Raw genomic sequence first — 27,303 nt, 5'->3', positions numbered from 1 at the left:
GAGGAGCTGGCCCCAGGTGTGACGCTGGAGGGAGGAGCTGGCCCCAGGTGTGACACTGGAGGGAGGAGTTGGCCCCAGGTGTGACGCTGGAGGGAGGAGCTGGCCCCAGGTGTGACACTGGAGGGAGGAGCTGGCCCCAGGTGTGACACTGGAGGGAGGAGCTGGCCCCAGGTGTGACACTGGAGGGAGGAGCTGGCCCCAGGTGTGACACTGGAGGGAGGAGCTGGCCCCAGGTGTGACACTGGAGGGAGGAGCTGGCCCCAGGTGTGACACTGGAGGGAGGAGCTGGCCCCAGGTGTGACACTGGAGGGAGGAGCTGGCCCCAGGTGTGACACTGGAGGGAGGAGCTGGCCCCAGGTGTGACACTGGAGGGAGGAGCTGGCCCCAGGTGTGACACTGGAGGGAGGAGCTGGCCCCAGGTGTGACACTGGAGGGAGGAGCTGGCCCCAGGTGTGACACTGGAGGGAGGAGCTGGCCCCAGGTGTGACACTGGAGGGAGGAGCTGGCCCCAGGTGTGACACTGGAGGGAGGAGCTGGCCCCAGGTGTGACACTGGAGGGAGGAGTCGGCCCCAGGTGTGACACTGGAGGGAGGAGCTGGCCCCAGGTGTGACACTGGAGGGAGGAGCTGGCCCCAGGTGTGACACTGGAGGGAGGAGCTGGCCCCAGGTGTGACACTGGAGGGAGGAGTCGGCCCCAGGTGTGACACTGGAGGGAGGAGTCAGCGCCAGGTGTGAGGGGCAGGAGGAGCCGGCCCCAGGTGTGAGGAGCCAGCCCCAGGTGTGACACTGGAGGGAGGAGTCGGCCCCAGGTGTGACACTGGAGGGAGGAGTCGGCCCCAGGTGTGACACTGGAGGGAGAAGTCAGCCCCAGGTGTGAGGGGAGGGAGGAGCCGGCCCCAGGTGTGACACTGGAGGGAGGAGTCGGCCCCAGGTGTGACACTGGAGGGAGAAGTCAGCCCCAGGTGTGAGGGGAGGGAGGAGCCGGCCCCAGGTGTGACACTGGAGGGAAGAGTCGGCCCCAGGTGTGAGGGGAGGGAGAAGGCGGCCTCAGGTGTGACACTGGACGGAGGAGTCGGCCTCAGGTGTGACACTGGACGGAGGAGTCGGCCCCAGGTGTGACACTGGAGGGAGGAGCCGGCCCCCTGTGAGACTTTGGAGAGAGGAGTCGGACCCAGGTGTGAGGGGAGGAGCCAGCCCCAGGTGTGACACTGGAGGGAGGAGCCGGCCCCCTGTGAGACTCTGGAGGGAGGAGTCAGCCCCAGGTATGAGGGGCAGGAGGAGCCAGCCCCTGGTGGGAGGGGAGGAGCCAGCCCCAGGTGGGACTCTGGAGAGAGGAGCCAGTCTCAGGTGTGAGGGGAAGAGCCGGCCCCCTGTGGGACTCTGGAGTGGGTGTCTATGTGGGTGTGGTCTGTATAATGCGGAGCTCTATGTGGGTGTGTTCTCTATAATGCGGGGCTCTATGTGGGTGTGTTCTGTAGAATACGGCTCTATGTGAGTGTGGCCTGTAGAATGCGGAGCTCTATGTGGGTGTGGTCTGTATAATGCAGGGCTCTGTGGGTGTGGTCTGTAGAATGCGGGGCTCTACGTGGGTGTGGTCTGTACAATGTGGGGTTCTATGTGGGTGTGGTCTGTATAATGCAGGGCTCTATGTGGGTGTGGTCTGTAGAATGCGGGGCTCTATGTGGGTGTGGACTGTAGAATGTGGGGCTCTATGTGGGTGTGTTCTCTACAATGCAGCGCTCTATGTGGGTGTGGTCTGTATAATGCAGGGCTCTATGTGGGTGTGGTCTGTAGAATGCGGGGCTCTATGTGGGTGTGGTCTGTACAATGTGGGGTTCTATGTGGGTGTGGTCTGTATAATGCAGGGCTCTATGTGGGTGTGGTCTGTAGAATGCGGGGCTCTATGTGGGTGTGGCCTGTAGAATGTGGGGCTCTATGTGGGTGTGTTCTCTACAATGCAGCGCTCTATGTGGGTGTGGTCTGTAGAATGCAGGGCTTTGTGTTGGCGTGGTCTCTGTAGAATGCCGGGGCTCTATGTGGGTGTGGTCTGTAGAATGCAGGGCTTTGTGTTGGCGTGGTCTCTGTAGAATGCCGGGGCTCTATGTGGGTGTGGTCTGTAGAATGCGGGGCTCTATGTGGGTGTGGTCTGTAGAATGCGGGGCTCTATGTGGGTGTGGCCTGTAGAATGCAGGGCTCTGTGTAGGCGTGGTTTCTGTGTAATGCGGGGATCTGTGTGAGTGTGGTCTGTAGAATGCGGGGCTCTATGTGAGTGTGGTCTGTAGAATGCGGGGCTCTATGTGGGTGTGGTCTGTAGAATGCAGGGCTCTGTGTAGGCGTGGTTTCTGTGTAATGCGGGGATCTATGTGAGTGTGGTCTGTAGAATGCGGGGCTCTATGTGGGTGTGGTCTGTATTATGCAGGGCTTCTCACTTCTGCCGTCGTTCCCAGGATCCTGCGCCAGACTCTTTATTTACACCCAGAGGAGCCGCTTCCCTGGCACCAGAGCATCCGACCAAGTGTGAAAAACCTGACCACGCACTGCCGCGATAAGGAGGTGAGGATGATGGGATAAAAGGGAGCAACTTGCTCTACAAACACCCAGCTGAGGGCGTAAAAGTGGCACAGGGTGACTGCACATCTTATAAAAAGCCCTCATGCTGGGTTGAAAAGTTGGGATTTGAGGGGGCGGGGCTTCTGAAATATTTACAATATAATGTGGCGCAGCCATGATGTCACAAAACCCTTGTAAACCTAGATAGTGGGTGACACAGACCTCCATGTTTATTATAACATATACATATAAATGACGACCAGTAACAACCATGTTCACTAGCTGCCAACCAGAAGGCCATGTGAGGGTCACAGAATCATGTGACTCCCCTCCTCCCCACGTCGCATAATATTTGGATCCCACAGGTAGAGATATTGTAGCCCAGATCAGAAAGTACATAAAAGCCTGAACCAACCAATCCGGAAGTCCGGCACATCAAGAACCACCAGAGGATGGCCAAGACTTCTCCACAGACCTAGTTACCGTCTGTCAGACCACTGTATGATCTCCAAAAATACAAACGGCCAAAGCAAACAAAGAGAAAATAAATCTCTCATCTTCGGAATACACTGTACCCAAATCCTCAACTTGGAGACCGATAAGAGGACCGAGCACACACCAGTACAACAAAATGGCAAACCAGTGATGTCAACTAATGTTGGTTCAGAGCAGAAGAGGATGGCAGTGCTGCTCCTCACTCAGCTGACCAGATAGAGTCATCACCCACAATTCCGGAAGAAATCCCAATGACAGATGAAGGTAAATCAGTCACCGGCCACCCGATAAGAGCTCTACAGACCCATCACCGGCCACCCTATAAGAGCTCTACAGACCCATCACCGGCCACCCGATAAGAGCTCTACAGACCCATCACCGGCACCACATAAGAGCTCTACAGACCCATCACCGGCCACCCCATAAGAGCTCTACAGACCCATCAGTGGCCACCCCATAAGAGTTCTACAGACCCATCACTGGCCAACCGATACAAGCTCTACAGACCCATCACTGGCCAACCGATAAGAGCTCTACAGACCCATCACAAGCTGCCCTATAAGAGTTCTACAGACCCATCATCGACCACCCGATAAGAGCTCTACAGACCCATCACTGGCCACCCCATAAGAGTTCTACAGACCCATCACTGGCCAACCGATAAGAGCTCTACAGACCCATCACAAGCTGCCCTATAAGAGTTCTACAGACCCATCATCGACCACCCTATAAGAGCTCTACAGACCCATCACTGGCCAACCGATACGAGCTCTACAGACCCATCACCGGCCACGCCATAAGAGTTCTACAAACCCATCACTGGCCAACCGATACGAGCTCTACAGACCCATCACTGGCCAACCGATAAGAGCTCTACAGACCCATCACAAGCTGCCCTATAAGAGTTCTACAGACCCATCATCGACCACCCAATAAGAGCTCTACAGACCCATCACTGGCCACCCTATAAGAGTTTTACATACCCATCACTGGCCACCCTATAAGAGTTCTACAGACCCATCACAAGCTGCCCTAAAAGAGTTCTACAGACCCATCAATGGCCAACCGATAAGAGCTCTACAAACCCATTACGACCAACCGATAAGAGCTCTACAGACCCATCACCGGCCACCCTATAAGAGCTCTACAGACCCATCATCGACCACCCGATAAGAGTTCTACAGACCCATCACTGGCCAACCGATACGAGCTCTACAGACCCATCACTGGCCAACCGATAAGAGCTCTACAGACCCATCACAAGCTGCCCTATAAGAGTTCTACAGACCCATCACAAGCTGCCCTATAAGAGTTCTACAGACCCATCATCGACCACCCGATAAGAGCTCTACAGACCCATCACTGGCCACCCTATAAGAGTTCTACATACCCATCACTGGCCACCCTATAAGAGTTCTACAGACCCATCACAAGCTGCCCTAAAAGAGTTCTACAGACCCATCACTGGCCAACCGTTAAGAGCTCTACAGACCCATTACGACCAACCGATAAGAGCTCTACAGACCCATCACCGGCCACCCTATAAGAGCTCTACAGACCCATCATCGACCACCCGATAAGAGCTCTACAGACCCATTACGACCACCCGATAAGAGCTCCACAGACCCATCACTGGCCAACCGATAAGAGCTCTACAGACCCATCACTGGCCACCCTATTAGAGCTCTACAGACCCATCACCAGCCGCCCTATAAGAGCTCTACAGACCCATCACCGACCACCCGATAAGAGCTCTACAGACCCATCACTGGCCACCCTATAAGAGCTTTACAGACCCATCACCAGCCACCCTATAAGAGCTCTACAGACCCATCACTGGCCAACCGATACGAGCTCTACAGACCCATCACTGGTCGCCCTATAAGAACTCTACCGACCCATCACTGGCCAACCGATACGAGCTCTACAGACCCATCACTGGCCAACCGATAAAAGCTCTACAGACCCATCACAAGCTGCCCTATAAGAGCTCTACAGACCTATCACCGACCAACCGATAGCTCTACAGACCCATCACCAGCTACCCAATAAGAGCTCTACAGACCCATCACCAGCCGCCCTATAAGAGCTCTACAGACCCATCATCGACCAACCGATAGCTCTACAGACCCATCACCAGCCGCCCTATAACAGCCAGGTAAGGATGTATAATGGTGTGAAGGGTCTCATTATGGCGGTACATTCAGATTTCTGACTCCCCTCCTCCTGAGTTATTGTTTATGGGGAGTTCACCCTCCCGCTGTTGTCACACATTCTGGCCACCGCTTTAACCTCCCCTGTTCCCGATGCTGTTCTGCAGCTTATCCAGGAGGTGGCGCTCTTCCTGCACAGTTTGGCGTCACTCAGTAAGGATTGCGCTGTGCTCATGTGCTGTCTGGACACTGGAACTGCCCTGAAGAAGGTGATGGAGAGGCACGGCGCTGACCTCCAGGGGGCAGCACATCTACGAGACCTACTGAGTGGCTGTGAGGAGCCCGCCATGGTGTACAGGGCAATATCCAGGAGCGTCCTAATGTCCTGCTTCCAGGTGAGGAGACCAACCACTGACCCAACCCTCCCTCCCCACATACCCCCACACTGCCTGTGCCCCCCCACCATATACCCCCACACTGCCTGCGCCCCCCCCCCCCACCATATACTCCCGCCCCCCCCCCACCATATACCCCCACACTGCCTGCGCCCCCCCCCCCCATATACCCCACACTGCCTTGGCCCCCCCACCATATACCCACACACTGCCTGCGCCCCCCACCATATACCCCCACACTGTCTGCACCCCCCCACCATATACCCACACACTGCCTGCGCCCCCCACCATATACCTCCACACTGCCTGCGCCCCCCCCACCATATACCCCCACACTGTCTGCACCCCCCCACCATATACCCACACACTGCCTGCGCCCCCCACCATATACCTCCACACTGCCTGCGCCCCCCCCACCATATACCCCCACACTGCCTGCGCCCCCACCATATACCCCCACACTGCCTGCGCCCCCCACCATATACCCCCACACTGCCTGCGCCCCTCACCATATACCCCCACACTGTCTGCGCCCCCCACCATATACCCCCACACTGCCTGCACCCCCACCATATACCCCCACACTGTCTGCGCCCCCACAATATACCCCCACACTGCCTGCACCCCCACCATATACCCCCACACACTGCCTGCGCCCCCACCATATACCTCCACACTGCCTGCCCCCCCACCATATACCCCCACACTGCCTGCCCCCCCCACCATATACCCCCACACTGCCTGCCCCCCCCCATATACCCACACACTGCCTGCCCCCCACCATATACCCCCACACTGCCTGCCCCCCACCATATACCCACACACTGCCTGCCCCCCCACCATATACCCCCACACTGCCTCCCCCCCCCACCATATACCCCCTGTGGACAGGTCACTGGTAAAGTGCTCGAGGGGGTGTACATCTCACCCAGGTTGATACATAGCGTGAGATGGTAAGTCCAGGAGGCATCTGTGCTCAGCAGTGTTATGCTGCTGAGCTATTATTTATTATTGCCGGGCCTGGACTTACATGGAATGGCAGGTAGGTTTTGGTAGTGGGACTTGCCATTCCCTCCCCCTCGATCCAGTGTGGGTTTTGGGATCAGGTGAGCTCTGATCCCAATCAGCCTGAGAAGGCAAAAGCTGTGCTCAGTGTACAGGTCCTCGCTCTCAGCCAGGAGTGATCAGCCTGCATGCTGTTTGGTGAGAGCTGGGAAGACAGCCGCTGCTGGGGCCTATTCACACCCCGCAATACTGACCACTGAAGTGTCAGAGAGGTAACCTGCTGTGTTAGTTAGCGCCCAGACGGGCAAGACCTTTTTGTTTTGTTCTTAAAGCACAGTGTTGCTACATTTCTGTTATGGACGGTTTATGCTGCAAATAAACGCCAAGCTGTTATTTTACAAGTCCAAGTCTGCTGTGAACTGTGTCCAAACCCACCATCCCCCGGGAAGATCCCTACACCCCACACTGCCTCCCCCCCCCACCATATACCCCCACACTGCCTGCCCCCCCACCATATACCCCCACACTGCCTCCCCCCCCACCATATACCCCCTGTGGACAGGTCACTGGTAAAGTGCTCGAGGGGGTGTACATCTCACCCAGGTTGATACATAGCGTGAGATGGTAAGTCCAGGAGGCATCTGTGCTCAGCAGTGTTATGCTGCTGAGCTATTATTTATTATTGCCGGGCCTGGACTTACATGGAATGGCAGGTAGGTTTTGGTAGTGGGATCTGCCATTCCCTCCCCCTCGATCCAGTGTGGGTTTTGGGATCAGGTGAGCTCTGATCCCAATCAGCCTGAGAAGGCAAAAGGTGGGCTCAGTGTACAGGTCTCTCTCTCAGCCAGGAGTGATCAGCCTGCATGCTGTTTGGTGAGAGCTGGGAAGGCAGCCGCTGCTGGGGCCTGTTCACACCCCGCAATACTGCCGACTGAAGTGCCAGAGAGGTAACCTGCGTTGTTAGTTAGCGCCCAGACGGGCAAGACCTTTTTGTTTTGTTCTTAAAGCACAGTGTTGCTACATTTCTGTTATGGACGGTTTATGCTGCAAATAAACGCCAAGCTGTTATTTTACAAGTCCAAGTCTGCTGTGAACTGTGTCCAAACCCACCATCCCCCGGGAAGATCCCTACAATTGGTGCTGCGGAGCGGGCAAAACAGTTGCTAGGGGCAACGGTGTGCATCAACTTGGCTACAGCTGCTTATGTCCTGGGTGAAGGCTGCGGCTTCACTCCAAACACAGACAAGCAACATGGAGGAGATGATGAAGCAGTTAATGCAAGTGAGTCTGCAACAGCAACAGGCTAATATGCAGCAACAACAGGCTCTGACAGACGCTAACCTACGCCATGAGCAAGCATTGGCCGCACAACAACAGGCTAATCGGCAGCAACAACAGGCTCTGACAGACGCCAATCTGCGCCATGAACAAGCGATGGCTCAACAACAGAGATTTATTGAGCACCTGATAGCAAAGCAAGAGGCGTCTGCAGGTGCTAATCCCCAGCTGGTGGCAGCAGCCGCGCCAGAGACTTTGTCTGTAAGAAGAGCTGTGCAGCGTGCGCTGCAAAAGATGACTGCTGATGACGATGTTGAGGCCTATTTAACGGTTTTTGAGCGTATGGCTGAGCGAGAAAAGTTACCCTCCACTGAGTGGGCAGAGGTCATTGCTCCCTATTTAACAGGCGAACCTCAAAAGGCCTACTATGACCTCAGTGAGCAAGAGGTCAAGGACTATCCTCGGCTAAGAGCAGAGATACTCGCCCGACTAGGAGTTACGGCTGCTGTCCGTGCCCGGAGGGTCCGTAACTGGAGCTACAGTCTGGACAAGTCAGCGAGGTCCCAGATGTACGACCTGATTCATTTGGCAAGAAAGTGGTCGGAGCCAGACACCTCTACTCCTGCCCAGATCCTAGAGAGGGTCGTGATGGATCGCTACCTCCGCGCACTTCCTGCTGATCTGCAACGCTTGGTGGGACAAGGCGACCCTAAGAGTGCCGACGAACTTGTCAGCCTTGTGGAGAGGTTCCAGGCGACCGAGGACTACCTCCGTGATGTTCCTGCAGCACCGTCACCTCCCCGGAGTGCCAGACCTGTGCCGTCAGCTGGTAAGAGACTTCCATCTATTGGGGGAGTGTGGAGGGGTGCTGATAGAGGGAAGAGCGCTCAGGAGGTGTCTCAGGGGCAAAAGACTGGTGGTGGTCCCCGGTGGCTAAGTGGCCCTAAAAAGGACTCCCTGCCAAGGAGACCAGGCCCTATCCAGTGCTGGAGATGCCATGAGACGGGACATATGTCTGCCCATTGCCCTCTTACCACTGAGCCCATGGAGTGTGACGCTAGCCGGCGTCAGTCGCTATTTGCGGAGCCGTCTTTTGTTGCAGTCACTGGACTAGAGACTGAACCACAAGTCTGCAACATTACTGTAAATGACTTTCCTGTTAAGGCGTTGCTGGACTCAGGAAGCCTTGTCACCCTGGTGCATGCCAGCCTGGTGACTGGGGACTTTGTGCCAAAAAGACATATGAGCGTGGTGTGCATACATGGTGATACAAAGGTTTACCCTATAGTACTGGCTAATGTCGGGACTGAACTAGGCACGGTACAATATGAAGTGGGTGTGGTTAAAAACCTTATGCATAATGTGATATTGGGGCGTGATTTTCCTTTGTTCTGGGCTCTATGGGGAAAACAACAATCCCCTGAAAGGAGTGAGGAGACCCCTAAGTCTATGGCATTACCCACGGTAAATGATAAAAATGTACAGGATGAAAATGATGCTTTTCCTTTGCAGGTCCTGGCAGGTGAGGAAGAGGCTCCTCCCACTGCGCAGAATGTTCCAGACTTAGAGGTGTCTAGGGATAATTTTGGTACTGCACAATTACAGGACCCCACTCTCAGAAATGCGAGAGAGCAGGTCACTGTTATGAATGGGACCTCAGGAACCAGAAGCTGAGAAAAGATTTCCACATTTCTCTGTGACTAATGATCTCTTATATAGAGTCACTAAGATTAGTGACGAGGTGGTGGAACAGCTTCTGGTGCCTAAGTCGTACCGGCGTCAGGTACTCAACATGGCACATAATCATGTCCTTGGGGGCCACTTGGGGACAGATAAAACGCAGGAGAGAGTCCTCCAGAGGTTTTATTGGCCTGCGATTTATGCTGACATAAAAACATACTGTGAGTCGTGCCCCACATGTCAGCTTAGCGCTCCAGTGTCCCATTTTCGCAGTCCTTTGGTCCCACTCCCCATCATAGAGGTACCTTTTGACCGGATCGCAATGGACTTGGTGGGTCCCATTGTAAAGTCAGCTAGGGGTCACCAGTACATTCTAGTTGTGTTGGACTATGCGACCCGCTATCCTGAGGCTGTACCCCTAAGAAACACTGCATCTAAAACAATTGCACAGGAATTGTTTTATATGTTTTCCAGGGTGGGGATCCCCAAAGAAATCTTGACCGACCAAGGTACACCATTTGTGTCAAAGGTGATGAAAGAGCTATGCAAACTGTTTAGAATCTCCCACCTTCGTACCTCTGTATATCACCCACAGACAGACGGGTTAGTGGAGAGGTTTAATAAAACCCTGAAACATATGTTAAAAAAAGTGGTGGAAAAGGATGGTCGTGATTGGGATCACTTACTACCTTACCTGATGTTTTCTATTAGGGAAGTGCCCCAAGCGTCCACAGGGTTCTCTCCCTTCGAATTAGTCTATGGTCGTCACCCTAGGGGTTTGTTGGATATAGCGAAAGAGACATGGGAAAGTGAGTCCACCCCATACAAGAGTGTTATAGAGCATGTAGCACAAATGCAGGACCGTATAGCCACTGTAATGCCCCTAGTAAGGGAACACCTCCAGAGGGCGCAAGAGGGCCAAAGCAGAATTTACAATCGTTCTGCAAGAATCAGGACATTTAGCCCAGGTGACCGGGTACTCATTCTTGTTCCCACGGTAGAAAGCAAATTCTTAGCAAAGTGGCAGGGTCCCTATGAAATTGTAGAGAAGATCAGTGAGGTCAACTACAAGGTGCACCAACCAGGTAGAAGGAAGCCTTTCCAAGTTTATCACATAAACCTGATCAAGCCCTGGAAAGACAGGGAATCCTTGGTGGCGACAAATCCTGTTGGTCATCGGTCACCACCAATCCCTCCGGTCAGGATTGGTGACACCCTGTCAGTATCCCAGAAGCAGGAAGCCAAGGAATTCCTGCAGAAAAATAAAGACAAGTTTTCTGACCTCCCAGGGCGTACGCATCTCATTAGTCATCATGTGGAAACTGAGCCTAGAAGCAGGGTAAACCTTAAGCCCTATAGGATACCAGAAGCACGGAGGGAGGCGGTATCATCCGAGGTAAAACGTATGCTTGATCTAGGAGTCATTGAGGTGTCTCAGAGCGAGTGGTCCAGCCCGATTGTGTTAATCCCAAAGCCCAATGGAACTTGGAGGTTCTGTAATGATTTTAGAAAGTTAAATGAGATCTCCAAGTTTGATGCCTACCCCATGCCCAGGGTAGATGAGTTGATCGAAAGGATGGGTAATGCCAGGTACATAACTACCCTCGATCTCACTAAGGGCTACTGGCAGATCCCCCTCACTCCTGAGGCTAGAGAGAAGACTGCATTCTCCACCCCTGATGGGCTCTTCCAATACGTAGTGATGCCATTCGGGTTACATGGAGCCCCTGCCACTTTTCAGAGGTTGATGGACTTGATTCTGCGACCACATCGTGATTACTCCGCTGCCTACCTCGATGATGTGGTCATTTTTAGCCCTGATTGGGAAAGTCACCTCTGTAAGGTCCAGGCGGTGGTAGATGCCATAAGTGATGCGGGGTTAACCATCAATGCAGAGAAGTGTGCACTAGCCTTAGAGGAGGCCAAATACTTGGGCTACATTATTGGGAGGGGGTTAGTGAAACCACAACTAAATAAAATTGAGGCAATACAGAATTGGCCTCAACCCCTCACAAAGAAACAGGTCAGAGCTTTCCTGGGTATTACGGGCTATTACCGGAGGTTTGTGCCAAATTTTGCTTCAGTTGCAGCCCCACTAACTGACCTGACAAAGGGTGCAAAGTCCGCAATGGTGACATGGACTCCAGAGGCCGAGGAGGCTTTTCAAAGCCTTAAGTCTGCCCTGTGCCAACAGCCTGTGCTAGTCACCCCTGACTTTAGGCGAGAGTTTCTAGTACAGACAGACGCCTCTAATACAGGGTTAGGTGCCGTCCTCTCACAGGTCGTGAATGGCGAGGAGCACCCGGTGATGTACTTAAGTAGGAAGCTATCCCCGGCCGAGAAAAACTACGCCATTGTGGAGCGAGAATGTCTGGCAGTGAAATGGGCCCTAGAATCCCTGAGGTATTACTTACTAGGCAGGAAATTTAAGTTAGTGACAGACCATGCCCCCCTAACATGGATGAAGCTTAATAAAGAGAGAAATGCGAGGGTGACTAGGTGGTTTCTATCCCTCCAAAACTTTAATTTCACTGTGGAACACAGGCCGGGGAAATTACAGGCAAATGCTGACGCCCTATCAAGGGTACACTGTCTGTGGGGACAATACGCTCAGCCCTCCGGTCTGAAAAAGAGGGGGGGGATATGTGGACATGTCACTGGTAAAGTGCTCGAGGGGGTGTACATCTCACCCAGGTTGATACATAGTGTGAGATGGTAAGTCCAGGAGGGATCTGTGCTCAGCAGTGTTATGCTGCTGAGCTATTATTTATTATTGCCGGGCCTGGACTTACATGGAATGGCAGGTAGGTTTTGGTAGTGGGATCTGCCATTCCCTCCCCTCGATCCAGTGTGGGTTTTGGGATCAGGTGAGCTCTGATCCCAATCAGCCTGAGAAGGCAAAAGGTGTGCTCAGTGTACAGGTCCTCGCTCTCAGCCAGGAGTGAACAGCCTGCATGCTGTTTGGTGAGAGCTGGGAAGACAGCCGCTGCTGGGGCCTGTTCACACCCGGCAATACTGCCGACTGAAGTGTCAGAGAGGTAACCTGCTGTGTTAGTTAGCGCCCAGACGGGCAGGACCTTTTTGTTTTGTTCTTAAAGCACAGTGTTGCTACATTTCTGTTATGGACTGTTTATGCTGCAAATAAACGCCAAGCTGTTATTTTACAAGTCCAAGTCTGCTGTGAACTGTGTCCAAACCCACCATCCCCCGGGAAGATCCCTACACCCCACACTGCCTCCCCCCCCCACCATATACCCCCACACTGCCTGCCCCCCCACCATATACCCCCACACTGCCTCCCCCCCCCACCATATACCCACACACTGCCTGCACCCCCCCCCATCATATACCCACACACTGCCTGCACCCCCCCCCCATCATATACCCACACACTGCCTGCACCCCCCCATCATATACCCACACACTGCCTGCCCCCCCACCATATACCCCCACACTGCCTTCCCCCCCCCCATATACCCACACACTGCCTGCACCCCCCCCCATCATATACCCACACACTGCCTGCACCCCCCCCCATCATATACCCACACACTGCCTGCACCCCCCCATCATATACCCACACACTGCCTGCCCCCCCACCATATACCCCCACACTGCCTTCCCCCCCACCATATACCCACACACTGCCTGCACCCCCCCCCCATCATATACCCACACACTGCCTGCACCCCCCCATCATATACCCACACACTGCCTGCACCCCCCCCACCATATACCCACACACTGCCTGCACCCCCCCCACCATATACCCACACACTGCCTGCACCCCCCCCCCCCATATACCCACACACTGCCTGCACCCCCCCCCCACCATATACCCCCACACTGCCTGCAACCCCCCCACCATATACCCACACACTGCCTGCACCCCCCCCACACCATATACCCACACACTGCCTGCACCCCCCCCCACCATATACCCACACACTTCCTGCGCCCCCCCACCATATACCCACACACTGCCTGCCCCCCCATCATATACCCCCACACTGCCTGCACCCCCCATCATATACCCCCACACTGCCTGCACCCCCCATCATATACCCACACACTTCCTGCGCCCCCCCACCATATACCCACACACTGCCTGCACCCCCCCCCCATCATATACCCCCACACTGCCTGCCCCCCCACCATATACCTCTCATTGACCCCCCGGCCCCGGTACCCATTGTCTGCTGTATGTACACATCCTCCTCATCTGCGCCTCTTCCCCCATCAGTTGGTCCTTGAGCAGATAGACGATCAGCGACGCCACCAGCAGCAGATCAGAGTTCCGTTCCTCGCTGCGTTCCTGAGGTCCCTCCGCCAAGGTGAGGTGTACATCTGACAGGACAGGTGTGTGTGGCCGAGATCAGCAGCCTGTGCTCTGCATGTGCCCGCAGCGGGTGGGGGCAGCCTCCCTGGGCTCAAAAAAATTAGGGGGCGCAAAAATCTCATGAAATTTGCCAGGCCAGGTGCTGTCCAGCAGACAGCTTGTAGAATAAGTGACATCAGCAGCTGGCACTGTGGCGGGGGCTGACACTGGGGGCGGAGGCTGGCACTGGAGGCGGAGGCTGGCACTGGGGAAGGGGGCTGACACTGGGGGCGGAGGCTGGCACTGGGGAAGGGGGCTGACACTGGGGGTGGAGGCTGGCACTGGGGAGGGGGCTGGCACTGGGGGCGGAGGCTGGCACTGGGGAAGGAGGCTGACACTGGGGAGGGGGCTGGCACTGGGGGCGGAGGCTGGCACTGGGGGCGGGGGCTGACACTGGGGAGGGGGCTGGCACTGGGGGCGGAGGCTGGCACTGGGGAAGGGGGCTGACACTGGGGGCGGAGGCTGGCACTGGGGAGGGGGCTGGCACTGGGGGCGGGGGCTGACACTGGGGAGGGGGCTGGCACTGGGGGCGGAGGCTGGCACTGGGGAAGGGGGCTGACACTGGGGGCGGAGGCTGGCACTGGGGAGGGGGCTGGCACTAGAGGCGGAGGCTGGCACTGTGGCGGGGGCTGACACTGGGGAAGGGGGCTGACACTGGGGAAGGGGGCTGGAACTAAAGGCGGAAGGTTGGCACTGGGGGTGGGGGCTGGCACTGGGGGGCTGGCATGGGGGGAGAGAGCTGGGGGTGGGGGCTGGCACTGGGGGCGAGAGAGCTGGCACTGGGGAGGGGGCTGGCACTGGGGGGGCTGGCATGGGGGGAGAGAGCTGGCACTGGGGAAGGGGGCTTGCACTGGGGGGGCTGGCATGGGGGGAGAAAGCTGGCACTGGGGGTGGGGGCTGGCGCTGGGGAGGAGGCTGGCACTGGGGAGAGAGCTGGCACTGGGGGCGGGGGCTGGCACTAGAGGCGGAGGCTGGCACTGTGGCGGGGGCTGACACTGGGGAAGGGAGCCGACACTGGGGAAGGGGGCTGGAACTAAAGGCGGAAGGTTGGCACTGGGGAAGGGGGCTGGCACTAGAGGCAGAGGCTGGCACTGGGGGGCTGGCATGGGGGGAGAGAGCTGGGGGCGAGAGAGCTGGCACTGGGGAGGGGGCTGGCACTAGAGGCGGAGGCTGGCACTGGGGGGGCTGGCATGGGGGTAGAGAGCTGGCACTGGGGAAGGGGGCTTGCACTGGGGGTGGGGGCTGGCACTGAGGGCGAGAGAGCTGGCACTGGGGAGAAAGCTGGCACTGGGGGTGGGGGCTGGCGCTGCGGAGGAGGCTGGCACTAGAGGTGGAGGCTGGCATGGGGGAGAGAGCTGGCACTGGGGGCGGGGGCTGGCGCTCGGGGGGGCTGGCACTAGAGGCGGAGGCTGGCACTGGGGGGGGCTGGCACTAGAGGAACTCGACCTCCAGGGGGCACTCACTTCTGTCTTCTTTTAGATTTCCAGGATGAACATAAAGAAGATAAATGTTGGGAGAAGATTGAAGTCTCCTCCAATCCGCATCGCGCCCACAAACTGACAGACGGGAACCCCAAGTCTTACTGGGAGTCGAGCGGCAGCACCGGATCCCATTATATCAACATCTTCATGCATCGCGGAGTGGTGATCCGGTGAGAGAATGCGGGTGAGGAGGGGGGGGGGATGGGCTGCATACTTACCTTATTACACAATGTGCGCCCCCCGCAGGCGGCTGCTGATGTCCGTGGCCAGTGAGGACTCCAGTTACATGCCGGCCCGGGTCCTGGTGATGGGGGGAGAGAACTCGTCCAACATCAGCACCGAGCTCAATGCGGTCAGTCCTGGCGTATTATAGTTGGGGGGGAGGCACAGCTGTGGGGGTCAGCAGATGGGGGTACAGCTCTGGGGGCAGCAGGTGGGGGTCAGCTGTGGGGGGGGAGGTGCACAGCTCTGGGGGTCAGCTGATGGAGGGGCATAGCTCTGGGGGTCAGCTGGTGGGGGGGCACAGCTCTGGGGGTCAGCTGGTGGGGGGGCACAGCTCTGGGGGTCAGCAGGTGGGGGGGCACATCTCTGGGGGTCAGCTGGTGGGGGGGGCACAGCTCTGGGGGTCAACAGATGGGGGTACAGCTCTGGGGGCAGCAGGTGGGGGTCAGCTGTAGGGGGGGAGGTGCACAGCTCTGGGGGTCATCTGGTGGGGGGGTTACAGCTCTGAGGGTCAGCTGGTGGGGGGGGAGGCACAGCTGTGGGGGTCATCTGGTGGGGGGGGAGGCACAGCTGTGGGGGTCATCTGGTGGGGGGCACAGCTCCTGGGGTCAGCAGGTGGGGGGGCACAGCTGTGGGGGTCAGCTGGTGGGGCGGCATAGCTCTGGGGGTCAGCAGGTGGGGGAGCATAGCTCTGGGGTCAGCAGGTGGGGGGGCACAGCTCTGGGGGTCAGCTGGTGGGGGGGCAAAGCTCTGGGGGTCAGCTGGTAGGGGGAGGCTCAGCGCCTGGGGTCAGCTAGAGGGGGGAGGCACAGCTCTGGGAGGTCAGCAGGTGGGGGGGGGAACAGCTTCGGGGTTCTGCTGGTGGGGGGGGAGGGGGTTACAGCTCTGGGGGTCAGCTGGGGGGGGGGCACAGCTCTGGGGGTCAGCTGGTGGGGGGGAACAGCTCCGGGGTTCTGCTGGTGGGGGGGGGGGGGAGGGGGTTACAGCTCTGGGGGTCAGCTGGTGAGGGGGGGGCACAACTCTGGGGGTCAGCTGGTGGGGGGCACAGCTCTGGGGGTCAGCTGGTGGGGCGGCATAGCTATGGGGGTCAGCTGGTGGGGGGGCACAGCTCTGGGGGTGAGCAGGTGGGGGGGGCACCGCTCTGGGGGTCAGCTGGTGGGGGGGTTACAGCTCTGGGGGTCAGCAGGTGGGGGGGGCACAGCCCTGGGGGTCAGCAGGTGGGGGGGGCATAGCTCTGGGGTCAGCAGGTGGGGGGGGGCATAGCTCTGGGGTCAGCAGGTGGGGGTCAGCTGTGGGGGGGGGGGAGGTGCACAGCTCTGGGGGTCATCTGGTGGGGGGGTTACAGCTCTGAGGGTCAGCTGGTGGGGGGGGAGGCACAGCTGTGGGGGTCAGCTGGTGGAGGGGCACATCTCTGGGGGTCATCTGGTGGGGGGGAGGCACAGCTGTGGGGGTCAGCTCCTGGGGGGGCACAGCTCCTGGGGTCAGCAGGTGGGGGGCACAGCTGTGGGGGTCAGCTGGTGGGGGGGCAAAGCTCTGGGGGTCAGCTGGTAGGGGGAGGCTCAGCGCCTGGGGTCAGCTAGAGGGGGGAGGCACAGCTCTGGGGGTCAGCAGGTGGGGGGGAACAGCTCCGGGGTTCTGCTGGTGGGGGGGAGGGGGTTACAGCTCTGGGGGTCAGCTGGTGGGGGGGGGCACAACTCTGGGGGTCAGCTGGTGGGGGTGGGGATTACAGCTCTGGGGGTCGGCTGGTGGGGAGGTTACAGCTCTGGGGGTCAGCTGGTGGGGGGGGGGGGAGGCACAGCTGTGGGGGTCAGCTGGGGGGGGGGCACAGCTCCAGGGGTCATCTGGTGGGGGGGGGAAGGCACAGCTCTGGGGGTCAGTAGGTGGGGGGGGCACAGCTCCGGGGGTCAGCAGGTGGGGGGGCACAGCTCTGGGGGTCAGCAGGTGGGGGGGCACAGCTCCTGGGGTCAGCAGGTGGGGGGGCACAGCTCCTGGGGTCAGCAGGTGGGGGGGCACAGCTCGGTGGGTCAGCAGGTGGGGGGGCACAGCTCCTGGGGTCAGCAGGTGGGGGGGCACAGCTCTGAGGGTCAGCAGGTGGGGGGGCACAGCTCTGGGGGTCAGCAGGTGGGGGGGCACAGCTCTGGGGGTCAGCTGGTGGGGGGGGGGGGAGGCACAGCTGTGGGGGTCAGCTGGTGGGGGGGCACAGCTCCAGGGGTCATCTGGTGGGGGGGGGAAGGCACAGCTCTGGGGGTCAGTAGGTGGGGGGGGCACAGCTCCGGGGGTCAGCAGGTGGGGGGGCACAGCTCTGGGGGTCAGCAGGTGGGGGGGGCACAGCTCCTGGGGTCAGCAGGTGGGGGGGCACAGCTCCTGGGGTCAGCAGGTGGGGGGGCACAGCTCGGTGGGTCAGCAGGTGGGGGGGCACAGCTCTGAGGGTCAGCAGGTGGGGGGGCACAGCTCTGGGGGTCAGCAGGTGGGGGGGCACAGCTCTGGGGGTCAGCAGGTGGGGGGGCACAGCTCTGGGGGTCAGCAGGTGGGGGGGCACAGCTCTGGGGGTCAGCAGGTGGGGGGGCACAGCTCGGTGGGTCAGCAGGTGGGGGGGCACAGCTCGGTGGGTCAGCAGGTGGGGGGGCACAGCTCGGTGGGTCAGCAGGTGGGGGGGCACAGCTCTGAGGGTCAGCAGGGGGGGGGGCACAGCTCTGGGGGTCAGCAGGTGGGGGGGCACAGCTCCTGGGGTCAGCAGGTGGGGGGGCACAGCTCTGGGGGTCAGCAGGTGGGGGGGCACAGCTCTGGGGGTCAGCAGGTGGGGGGGCACAGCTCTGGGGGTCAGCAGGTGGGGGGGCACAGCTCGGTGGGTTAGCAGGTGGGGGGGCACAGCTCTGGGGGTCAGCTGGTGGGGGGGCACAGCTCCTGGGGTCAGCAGGGGGGGGGGCACAGCTGTGGGGGTCAGCAGGTGGGGGGGCACAGCTCTGGGGGTCAGCAGGTGGGGGGGGCACAGCTCCTGGGTCAGCAGGTGGGGGGGCACAGCTCCTGGGGTCAGCAGGTGGGGGGGCACAGCTCCTGGGGTCAGCAGGTGGGGGGGCACAGCTCTGGGGGTCAGCTGGTGGGGGGGCACAGCTCCTGGGGTCAGCAGGTGGGGGGGCACAGCTCTGGGGGTCAGCAGGTGGGGGGGCACAGCTCCTTGGGTCAGCAGGTGGGGGGGCACAGCTCCTTGGGTCAGCAGGTGGGGGGGCACAGCTCCTTGGGTCAGCAGGTGGGGGGGCACAGCTCCTGGGGTCAGCAGGTGGGGGGGCACAGCTCCTGGGGTCAGCAGGTGGGGGGGCACAGCTCCTGGGGTCAGCAGGTGGGGGGGCACAGCTCTGGGGGTCAGCAGGTGGGGGGGCACAGCTCTGGGGGTCAGCAGGTGGGGGGGCACAGCTCCAAGGGTCGCAGTTGTTTATGTGTATTTTGTCTCTGGGCAGGTGAATGTCTGTGGCTCCGCCTCCAGCGTTGTTCTCCTGGAAAACGCCACACGTTTCTGGCCGGTGGTTCAGGTGAAGATAAAGCGGTGTCAGCAGGTAATGCGCTGGTGTCATGTGACTGCGCTGCGCTCCGGCCTCAGCCGCCCTCATGCAGCATGGTCTCTCTGCAGGGCGGTATTGACACACGTGTGCGGGGCCTGGAGATCCTGGGGCCAAAGCCGACATTCTGGCCGGTGTTTAAGGAGCAGCTGTGCCGAAGAACGTTCCTCTTCTACACCAGCCGAGCGCACAGCTGGGGGCAGGAGATCTGTGAGAGGAAGGAGAGCTTACTGCAGCTGTTCAGCAGGTAACTGGGGGCACAGGCGTACGGGGGGTAACAGGGGGCACAGCTGTATGGAAGGTAAGAGGGCACAGCCGCACAGGAGGTAACAGGGGGCACAGGCGCACGGGAGGTAACAGGGGGCACAGGCGTACGGGAGGTAACGGGGGGCACAGGCGTACGGGAGGTAACGGGGGGCACAGGCGTACGGGAGGTAACGGGGGGCACAGGCGTACGGGAGGTAACGGGGGGCACAGGCGTACGGGAGGTAACGGGGCACAGGCGTACGGGAGGTAACAGGGGGCACAGGCGTACGGGGGGTAACAGGGGGCACAGGCGGTAACAGGGGGCACAGCCGCACAGGAGGTAACGGGGCACAGGCGTACGGGAGGTAACGGGGGGCACAGGCGCACAGGAGGTAACGGGGGGCACAGGCGTACGAGGGGTAACGAGGGGGGGGGCACAGGCGCCCTGGAGGTAACGGGGGGGGGGGGGGGTGCACAGGCGAACGGGAGGTAACGAGGGGGGGGGCACAGGTGCCAGGGAGGTAACGGGGGGCACAGGCGCCCGGGAGGTAATGGGGGGCTCAGGCGACTGGGGGGCACAGCCGTACGGGAGATAAGAGGGCACAGGGGGCACAGCCGTACGGGAGGTAACAGAAGGCACAGCTGCACAGGAGGTAACGGGGGGCACAGGCGCCCGGAAGGTAATGGGGGGGCACAGGAGGTAATGGGGGGGCACAGGCGCCCGGGAGGTAACGGGGGGCACAGGCGTACGGGAGGTAACTGGGGGCACAGGCGTACGGGAGGTAACTGGGGGCACAGGCGTCCGGGAGGTAACAGGGGGCACAGCTGTATGGAAGGTAAGAGGGCACAGCCGCACAGGAGGTAACAGGGGGCACAGGCGTACGGGAGGTAACAGGGGGCACAGCTGTATGGAAGGTAAGAGGGCACAGCCGCACAGGAGGTAACAGGGGGCACAGGCGTACGGGAGGTAACAGGGGGCATAGCTGTATGGAAGGTAAGAGGGCACAGGCGTACGGGAGGTAACTGGGGGCACAGGCGTACGGGAGGTAACGGGGGGGCACAGGCGTACGGGGGGTAACGGGGGGGGCACAGGCGTACGGGGGGTAACGGGGGGGGGGGCACAGGTGCCGAAGTTACAGCCTGCAGTGGGTAACGGGCGGTGGGGCGCAGTCGCACAGGGGGCAGTGGCTCCTTCTGAGGTTTCGGGGTCTCCTTCTCACTGATTGGCCGCCCTCTTGCAGGTTGAACCGCGCCCTGTCACATGAGCAGGAGTTTGCGGATCGGTTCCTGCCGGATGATGAGGCGGCGCAGGCTCTAGGCCGCACCTGTTGGGAGGCGCTGATATCCCCCCTGGTGAAGAGCATCACCACCTCAGGTAGAGAAGCTTCCAGGCCCCCAATGTGCTGCTTCCCTCCTGTACGGGGTCCTCACCTCTCTGCCTCCTGTTCTCTTCTAGACGACGGGGGAGTAAGCCCCCTCAGCTGGCTGCTTACCCGCTATCTGGGGAACATTCAGGGGGCGCAACGCCCCAATGCCAAAACTTCAGTCTTCAACTCCCGGGTACGAAGGCTGACCCATCTACTGGTCCATGTGGACACCAGCCCCCAGGACACGGCCGAGCTGAAGCCCCCCAGTAAAGCCAGTGAGTACTGTGACCCTGTATAGGAGGTGGGGAGTGGTCGGGGGTCTCTGTGTAGGAGGTGGGGAGTGGTCGGGGGTCTCTGTGTAGGAGGTGGGGAGTGGTCGGGGGTCTCTGTGTAGGAGGTGGGGAGTGGTCGGGGGTCTCTGTGTAGGAGGTGGGGAGTGGTCGGGGGTCTCTGTGTAGGAGGTGGGGAGTGGTCGGGGGTCTCTGTGTAGGAGGTGGGGAGTGGTCGGGGGTCTCTGTGTGGGGAGTGGTCGGGGGTCTCTGTGTAGGAGGTGGGGAGTGGTCGGGGGTCTCTGTGTAGGAGGTGGGGACTGGTCGGGGGTCTCCATACGTCAGTTCTGCTGTGAGATTTGCTCTTCTCCTCAGATGGGAAGAGTCGGGGGGCCCCCAGTCCTCCGGTGAGACCCTCTGCTACTGGATGGAGCAGCTTGGCCGGGATGGCTCAGTGCTGGCAGGCGGTGGTCCAGAAGCAGGTAGCGGGGGCTCAGGGATTCTGGGGGATTAGTGTGTCCCTCTTCCTGGGTGTAATTCCTGTTGTGTCCACCAGGTGCAGCGCTTTCTGGAGATGTCCTGGAATGATGTGGATCTGGCTCCCCGCTTCTGCTCCATGTACCGGGCCCTCAGACGCGCCATGGACGAGATGTTTGGACAACAGATGCGGTTCTTACTGTCTCTGCGCCAGGGGTTCTGTGAGGGGCTGTTACAGCTGTCCTTCCTGACCGCACTGCACGTGAGTCTCTGGGGCCCCTCTAGTGTTCTTCATGTTGGGGGGCCCCTCTAGTGTTCTTCATGTTGGGGGGCCCCTCTAGTGTTCTTCATGTTGGGGGGCCCCATTAGTGTTCTTCATGTTGGGGGGCCCCATTAGTGTTCTTCATGTTGGGGGGCCCCATTAGTGTTCTTCATGTTGGGGGGCCCCATTAGTGTTCTTCATGTTGGGGGGCCCCATGAGTGTTCTTCATGTTGGGGGGCCCCCCCTAGTGTTCTTCATGTTGGGGGGCCCCCCCTAGTGTTCTTCATGTTGGGGGGGCCCCCCTAGTGTTCTTCATGTTGGGGGGCCTCTCTAGTGTTCTTCATGTTGGGGGGCCCCATTAGTGTTCTTCATGTTGGGGGGCCCCTCTAGTGTTCTTCATGTTGGGGGGCCCCTCTAGTGTTCTTCATGTTGGGGGGCCCCTCTAGTGTTCTTCATGTTGGGGGGCCCCTCTAGTGTTCTTCATGTTGGGGGGCCCCATTAGTGTTCTTCATGTTGGGGGGGGCCCTCTAGTGTTCTTAATGTTGGGGGGGCCCCATTAGTGTTCTTCATGTTGGGGGGGCCCTCTAGTGTTCTTAATGTTGGGGGGGCCCCATTAGTGTTCTTCATGTTGGGGGGCCCCTCTAGTGTTCTTCATGTTGGGGGGCCCCTCTAGTGTTCTTCATGTTGGGGGGCCCCTCTAGTGTTCTTCATGTTGGGGGGCCCCTCTAGTGTTCTTCATGTTGGGGGGCCCCCTAGTGTTCTTCATGTTGGGGGGCCCCTCTAGTGTTCTTCATGTTGGGGGGCCCCCCTAGTGTTCTTCATGTTGGGGGGCCCCATTAGTGTTCTTCATGTTGGGGGGCCCTATTAGTGTTCTTCATGTTGGGGGGCCCCATTAGTGTTCTTCATGTTGGGGGGCCCCCTAGTGTTCTTCATGTTGGGGGGCCCCTCTAGTGTTCATGTTGGGGGGCCCCTCTAGTGTTCATGTTGGGGGGCCCCTCTAGTGTTCTTCATGGTGGGGGGGTGCCCATTAGTGTTCTTCATGTTGGGGGGCCCCATTAGTGTTCTTCATGTTGGGGGGCCCCTCTAGTGTTCTTCATGTTGGGGGGCCCCTCTAGTGTTCTTCATGTTGGGGGGCCCCTCTAGTGTTCTTCATGTTGGGGGGCCCCATTAGTGTTCTTCATGTTGGGGGGCCCCCCTAGTGTTCTTCATGTTGGGGGGCCCCATTAGTGTTCTTCATGTTGGGGGGCCCCATTAGTGTTCTTCATGTTGGGGCCCCCTGTGTCTGGAGATATTTGTATCTGTGATGTTTGTACATTACAGGTGACGGAGCAGTTCGCTCGCTATATAGATCAGCTGATCACTGTGATCCGTGCCGATTCTGCTGATCTCCGATCCCTGGAGCAGCTTCAGGAATTCCTGGACTTTGTTCTTTTCTTGTCTGATCTAGAACTGGCCAATTCCTTCGAGCATTTTTACAGGTCAGTGCAGCTCCATGTCGCCATCTCTAGCACTGCTTCTTGTTGCCCCTGTGCCGCCATCTCTAGCACTGCTTCTTGTTGCCCCTGTGCCGCCATCTCTAGCACTGCTCCTTGTTGCCCCTGTGCCGCCATCTCTAGCACTGCTTCTTGTTGCCCCTGTGCCGCCATCTCTAGCACTGCTTCTTGTTGCCCCTGTGCCGCCATCTCTAGCACTGCTCCTTGTTGCCCCTGTGCCGCCATCTCTAGCACTGCTCCTTGTTGCCCCTGTGCCGCCATCTCTAGCACTGCTTCTTGTTGCCCCTGTGCCGCCATCTCTAGCACTGCTTCTTGTTGCCCCTGTGCCGCCAGCTTCCTCCTTGTTGCCCCCGTGCCGCCAGCTTCCTCCTTGTTGCCCCCGTGCCGCCAGCTTCCTCCTTGTTGCCCCCGTGCCGCCAGCTTCCTCCTTGTTGCCCCCGTGCCGCCAGCTTCCTCCTTGTTGCCCCTGTGCCGCCAGCGTCCTCCTTGTTGCCCCTGCTGCCATCTCTAGCACTGCTCCTTGTTGCCCCCGTGCCGCCAGCTTCCTCCTTGTTGCCCCCGTGCCGCCAGCTTCCTCCTTGTTGCCCCAGTGCCGCCAGCTTCCTCCTTGTTGCCCCCGTGCCGCCAGCTTCCTCCTTGTTGCCCCCGTGCCGCCAGCTTCCTCCTTGTTGCCCCCGTGCCGCCAGCTTCCTCCTTTTTGCCCCCGTGCCGCCAGCTTCCTCCTTTATGCCCCCGTGCTGCCAGCTACCTCCTTTATGCCCCCGTGCCGCCAGCTTCCTCCTTTATGCCCCCGTGCCGCCAGCTTCCTCCTTGTTGCCCCCTGGCCGCCAGCTTCCTCCTTGTTGCCCCAGTGCCGCCAGCTTCCTCCTTGTTGCCCCAGTGCCGCCAGCTTCCTCCTTGTTGCCCCCGTGCCGCCAGCTTCCTCCTTGTTGCCCCCGTGCCGCCAGCTTCCTCCTTTATGCCCCCGTGCCGCCAGCTTCCTCCTTTATGCCCCCGTGCCGCCAGCTTCCTCCTTGTTGCCCCCGTGCCGCCAGCTTCCTCCTTGTTGCCCCCGTGCCGCCAGCTTCCTCCTTGTTGCCCCCGTGCCGCCAGCTTCCTCCTTGTTGCCCCCGTGCCACCAGCTTCTGTGATTCCAGGTCCTATTTTCTAAGCTGCTGTGTGTTGCAGGCATTACCTGGCGGATCGCCTCCTCTCCCTCGGACCCTGCTGGCTGGAGAATTCGGTGGTCGATCACATTGGAATTTGTTTCCCAAACCGCTTTCCCCAACAGATGCTGAAAAACCTGCAAGAAGCCAAAGATCTTCAAAGAGAGGAACATCTGTACCGCCTGCAGGAGCATGACAGAGGAGTCTTATCAGAGGAGGAGGAGGATAAGATGGTGAGTAGGAGGAGGATAGGGGGTTTGGAGGAGATGGTAAGAAATAGGACAGAAGGGAAAAAGATGATGATGATGAGTAGGAGGAGGAGGACATGTGAAAAGGAGATGGTGAGAAGGAGGACATGAGGTAAGAAGGAGATGGTGAGGAGGAGGACATGAGGTAAGAAGGAGGAGGAGATGGTGAGGAGGAGGACATGTGAAAAGGAGATGGTGAGGAGGAGGACATGAGGTAAGAAGGAGATGGTGAGGAGGAGGACATGAGGTAAGAAGGAGATGGTGAGGAGGAGGACATGAGGTAAGAAGGAGATGGTGAGGAGGAGGACAGGAGGGAAGAAGGAGATGGTGAGGAGGAGGACAGGAGGGAAGAAGGAGATGGTGAGGAGGAGGACAGGAGGTAGGAAGAAGGAGATGGTGAGAAGGAGGACATGAGGTAAGAAGGAGATGGTGAGGAGGAGGACAGGAGGGAAGAAGGAGATGGTGAGGAAGAGGACATGAGGTAGGAAGGAGATGGTGAGGAGGAGGACATGAGGTAAGAAGGAGATGGTGAGGAGGAGGACAGGAGGGAAGAAGGAGATGGTGAGGAGGAGGACAGGAGGTAGGAAGAAGGAGATGGTGAGAAGGAGGACATGAGGTAGGAAGGAGATGGTGAGGAGGAGGACATGAGGTAAGAAGGAGATGTTGAGGAGGAGGACATGAGGTAAGAAGGAGATGGTGAGGAGGAGGACATGAGGTAAGAAGGAGATGGTGAGGAGGAGGACATGAGGTAAGAAGGAGATGGTGAGGAGGAGGACAGGAGGGAAGAAGGAGATGGTGAGGAGGAGGACATGAGGTAGGAAGGAGATGGTGAGGAGGAGGACAGGAGGGAAGGAGGGAGAGATGAGGAGGAGGACATGAGGTAGGAAGAAGGAGATGGTGAGGAGGAGGACATGAGGTAAGAAGGAGATGGTGAGGAGGAGGACAGGAGGGAAGAAGGAGATGGTGAGGAGGAGGACAGGAGGGAAGAAGGAGATGGTGAGGAGGAGGACATGAGGTAGGAAGGAGATGGTGAGGAGGAGGACATGAGGTAGGAAGGAGATGGTGAGGAAGAGGACATGAGGGAAGAAGGAGATGGTGAGGAGGAGGACAGGAGGGAAGAAGGAGATGGTGAGGAGGAGGACATGAGGTAGGAAGGAGATGGTGAGGAGGAGGACAGGAGGGAAGGAGGGAGAGATGAGGAGGAGGACATGAGGTAAGAAGGAGATGGTGAGGAGGAGGACAGGAGGGAAGAAGGAGGAGATGGTGAGGAGGAGGACATGAGGTAGGAAGGAGATGGTGAGGAGGAGGACAGGAGGGAAGGAGGGAGAGATGAGGAGGAGGACATGAGGTAAGAAGGAGATGGTGAGGAGGAGGACAGGAGGGAAGAAGGAGGAGATGGTGAGGAGGAGGACATGAGGTAAGAAGGAGATGGTGAGGAGGAGGACATGAGGTAGGAAGAAGGAGATGGTGAGGAGGAGGACATGAGGTAAGAAGGAGATGGTGAGGAGGAGGACAGGAGGGAAGAAGGAGATGGTGAGGAGGAGGACATGAGGTAGGAAGGAGATGGTGAGGAGGAGGACAGGAGGGAAGGAGGGAGAGATGAGGAGGATATGGCGAGTACAAGGACAGAAAGGAATAAGGCGGAGAAGGAAATGGTGAAGAGGGGGACAAGAGGGAAGGAGGAAGAGATGATGTTGAGAAGGAGAGGAATTTAGTAACCTAAATTCGGACTACTTGTTGCCAATGTCTATATGCATCAGACAATATATATATATATCTCCTACAACAGAAAAGATGCTAGACAATACACCCAAATCAATAAACAAATCCATACTTTATTGTTACATATAGAAAAAAATATATTTAAAAACATAATAAAAACAAGGAGGCATGAAAATACAGTACATACATTGGATGGCGTACAGGGCAGATGGGGTCATGTATACTCTGTATAATGGTTAAATTGATGATGTGTCACTCAATCCCAGGAGGAACTAAAGAATATAAATCCCAATAAACAGTGTGCTCTAAGATCTGTTGTACAGAGGTATACAGTATGTGTGGACAAGTGGACTGCAAGTGCAGCAAATACCAATACAAAAGTGTACAGGGAAATAGGAACAAAGGAAAAAATGTACAAGAGGATAGTGCAAAAGGAAATATACTTAGACCTCTGGTAGCCAAAATATGTTCTGCCTGGTAAGACCACTCACCCAACGCTGCGTTTCGCTAAGCGAGCTTCGTCAAGGGTAGTAATGGTCAGGTAGCTTGCCTATGTTATATGTCCGCTCACCAATCACATACTGACTGCACAGCTGATGATCATCACCACGGTCAGTTCCACACCAATCATATTTCCCCTCTTGTATTACATGCTCCGCCCCCGTTAAACAGGTGTATCTTTTCAAAAGAGTCCGCACACTCACCCCAATGATCGGCGCCATTCCCCTGTGTAATGGATGGTAGCAGGAAGGAAATGGCTGGTCATGTGACCCTAAGCACATGACCAGTCCTTCTAGCGTCACTTCCGGGATGGAATCCAAGTCATGTGACCGCAATACAGGCACATGACCGCAGAGCGGACACGTGACTGTGAGAAGATGAC

At 58.4% G+C, this 27,303-nt stretch overlaps 1 protein-coding gene across 3 annotated transcripts in view; it reads left to right on the top strand.

Moving 5' to 3' along the window:
- Positions 1–27,303, top strand: part of LOC138774461 (cullin-9-like) — an 88,934-nt gene that overhangs the window by 38,199 nt on the left and 23,432 nt on the right. For all 3 annotated transcript variants that reach the window (XM_069955354.1, XM_069955352.1, XM_069955353.1), the window contains exons 13-25: positions 2,448–2,553; positions 5,366–5,593; positions 13,800–13,890; positions 15,414–15,585; positions 15,662–15,767; positions 19,093–19,188; positions 19,263–19,438; positions 20,679–20,812; positions 20,894–21,079; positions 21,449–21,555; positions 21,630–21,812; positions 23,133–23,290; positions 24,473–24,683. In XM_069955354.1, the coding sequence (XP_069811455.1) occupies positions 2,448–2,553; positions 5,366–5,593; positions 13,800–13,890; positions 15,414–15,585; positions 15,662–15,767; positions 19,093–19,188; positions 19,263–19,438; positions 20,679–20,812; positions 20,894–21,079; positions 21,449–21,555; positions 21,630–21,812; positions 23,133–23,290; positions 24,473–24,683 (1,954 nt within the window). The remainder of the gene's footprint in view (positions 1–2,447; positions 2,554–5,365; positions 5,594–13,799; positions 13,891–15,413; positions 15,586–15,661; positions 15,768–19,092; positions 19,189–19,262; positions 19,439–20,678; positions 20,813–20,893; positions 21,080–21,448; positions 21,556–21,629; positions 21,813–23,132; positions 23,291–24,472; positions 24,684–27,303) is intronic.

The sequence above is a fragment of the Dendropsophus ebraccatus genome, chromosome 15 (assembly GCF_027789765.1).
Source record: "Dendropsophus ebraccatus isolate aDenEbr1 chromosome 15, aDenEbr1.pat, whole genome shotgun sequence".
NCBI classification, from domain to species: Eukaryota; Metazoa; Chordata; class Amphibia; order Anura; family Hylidae; genus Dendropsophus; species Dendropsophus ebraccatus.
This window is presented reverse-complemented; position numbering and strand designations above follow the sequence as displayed.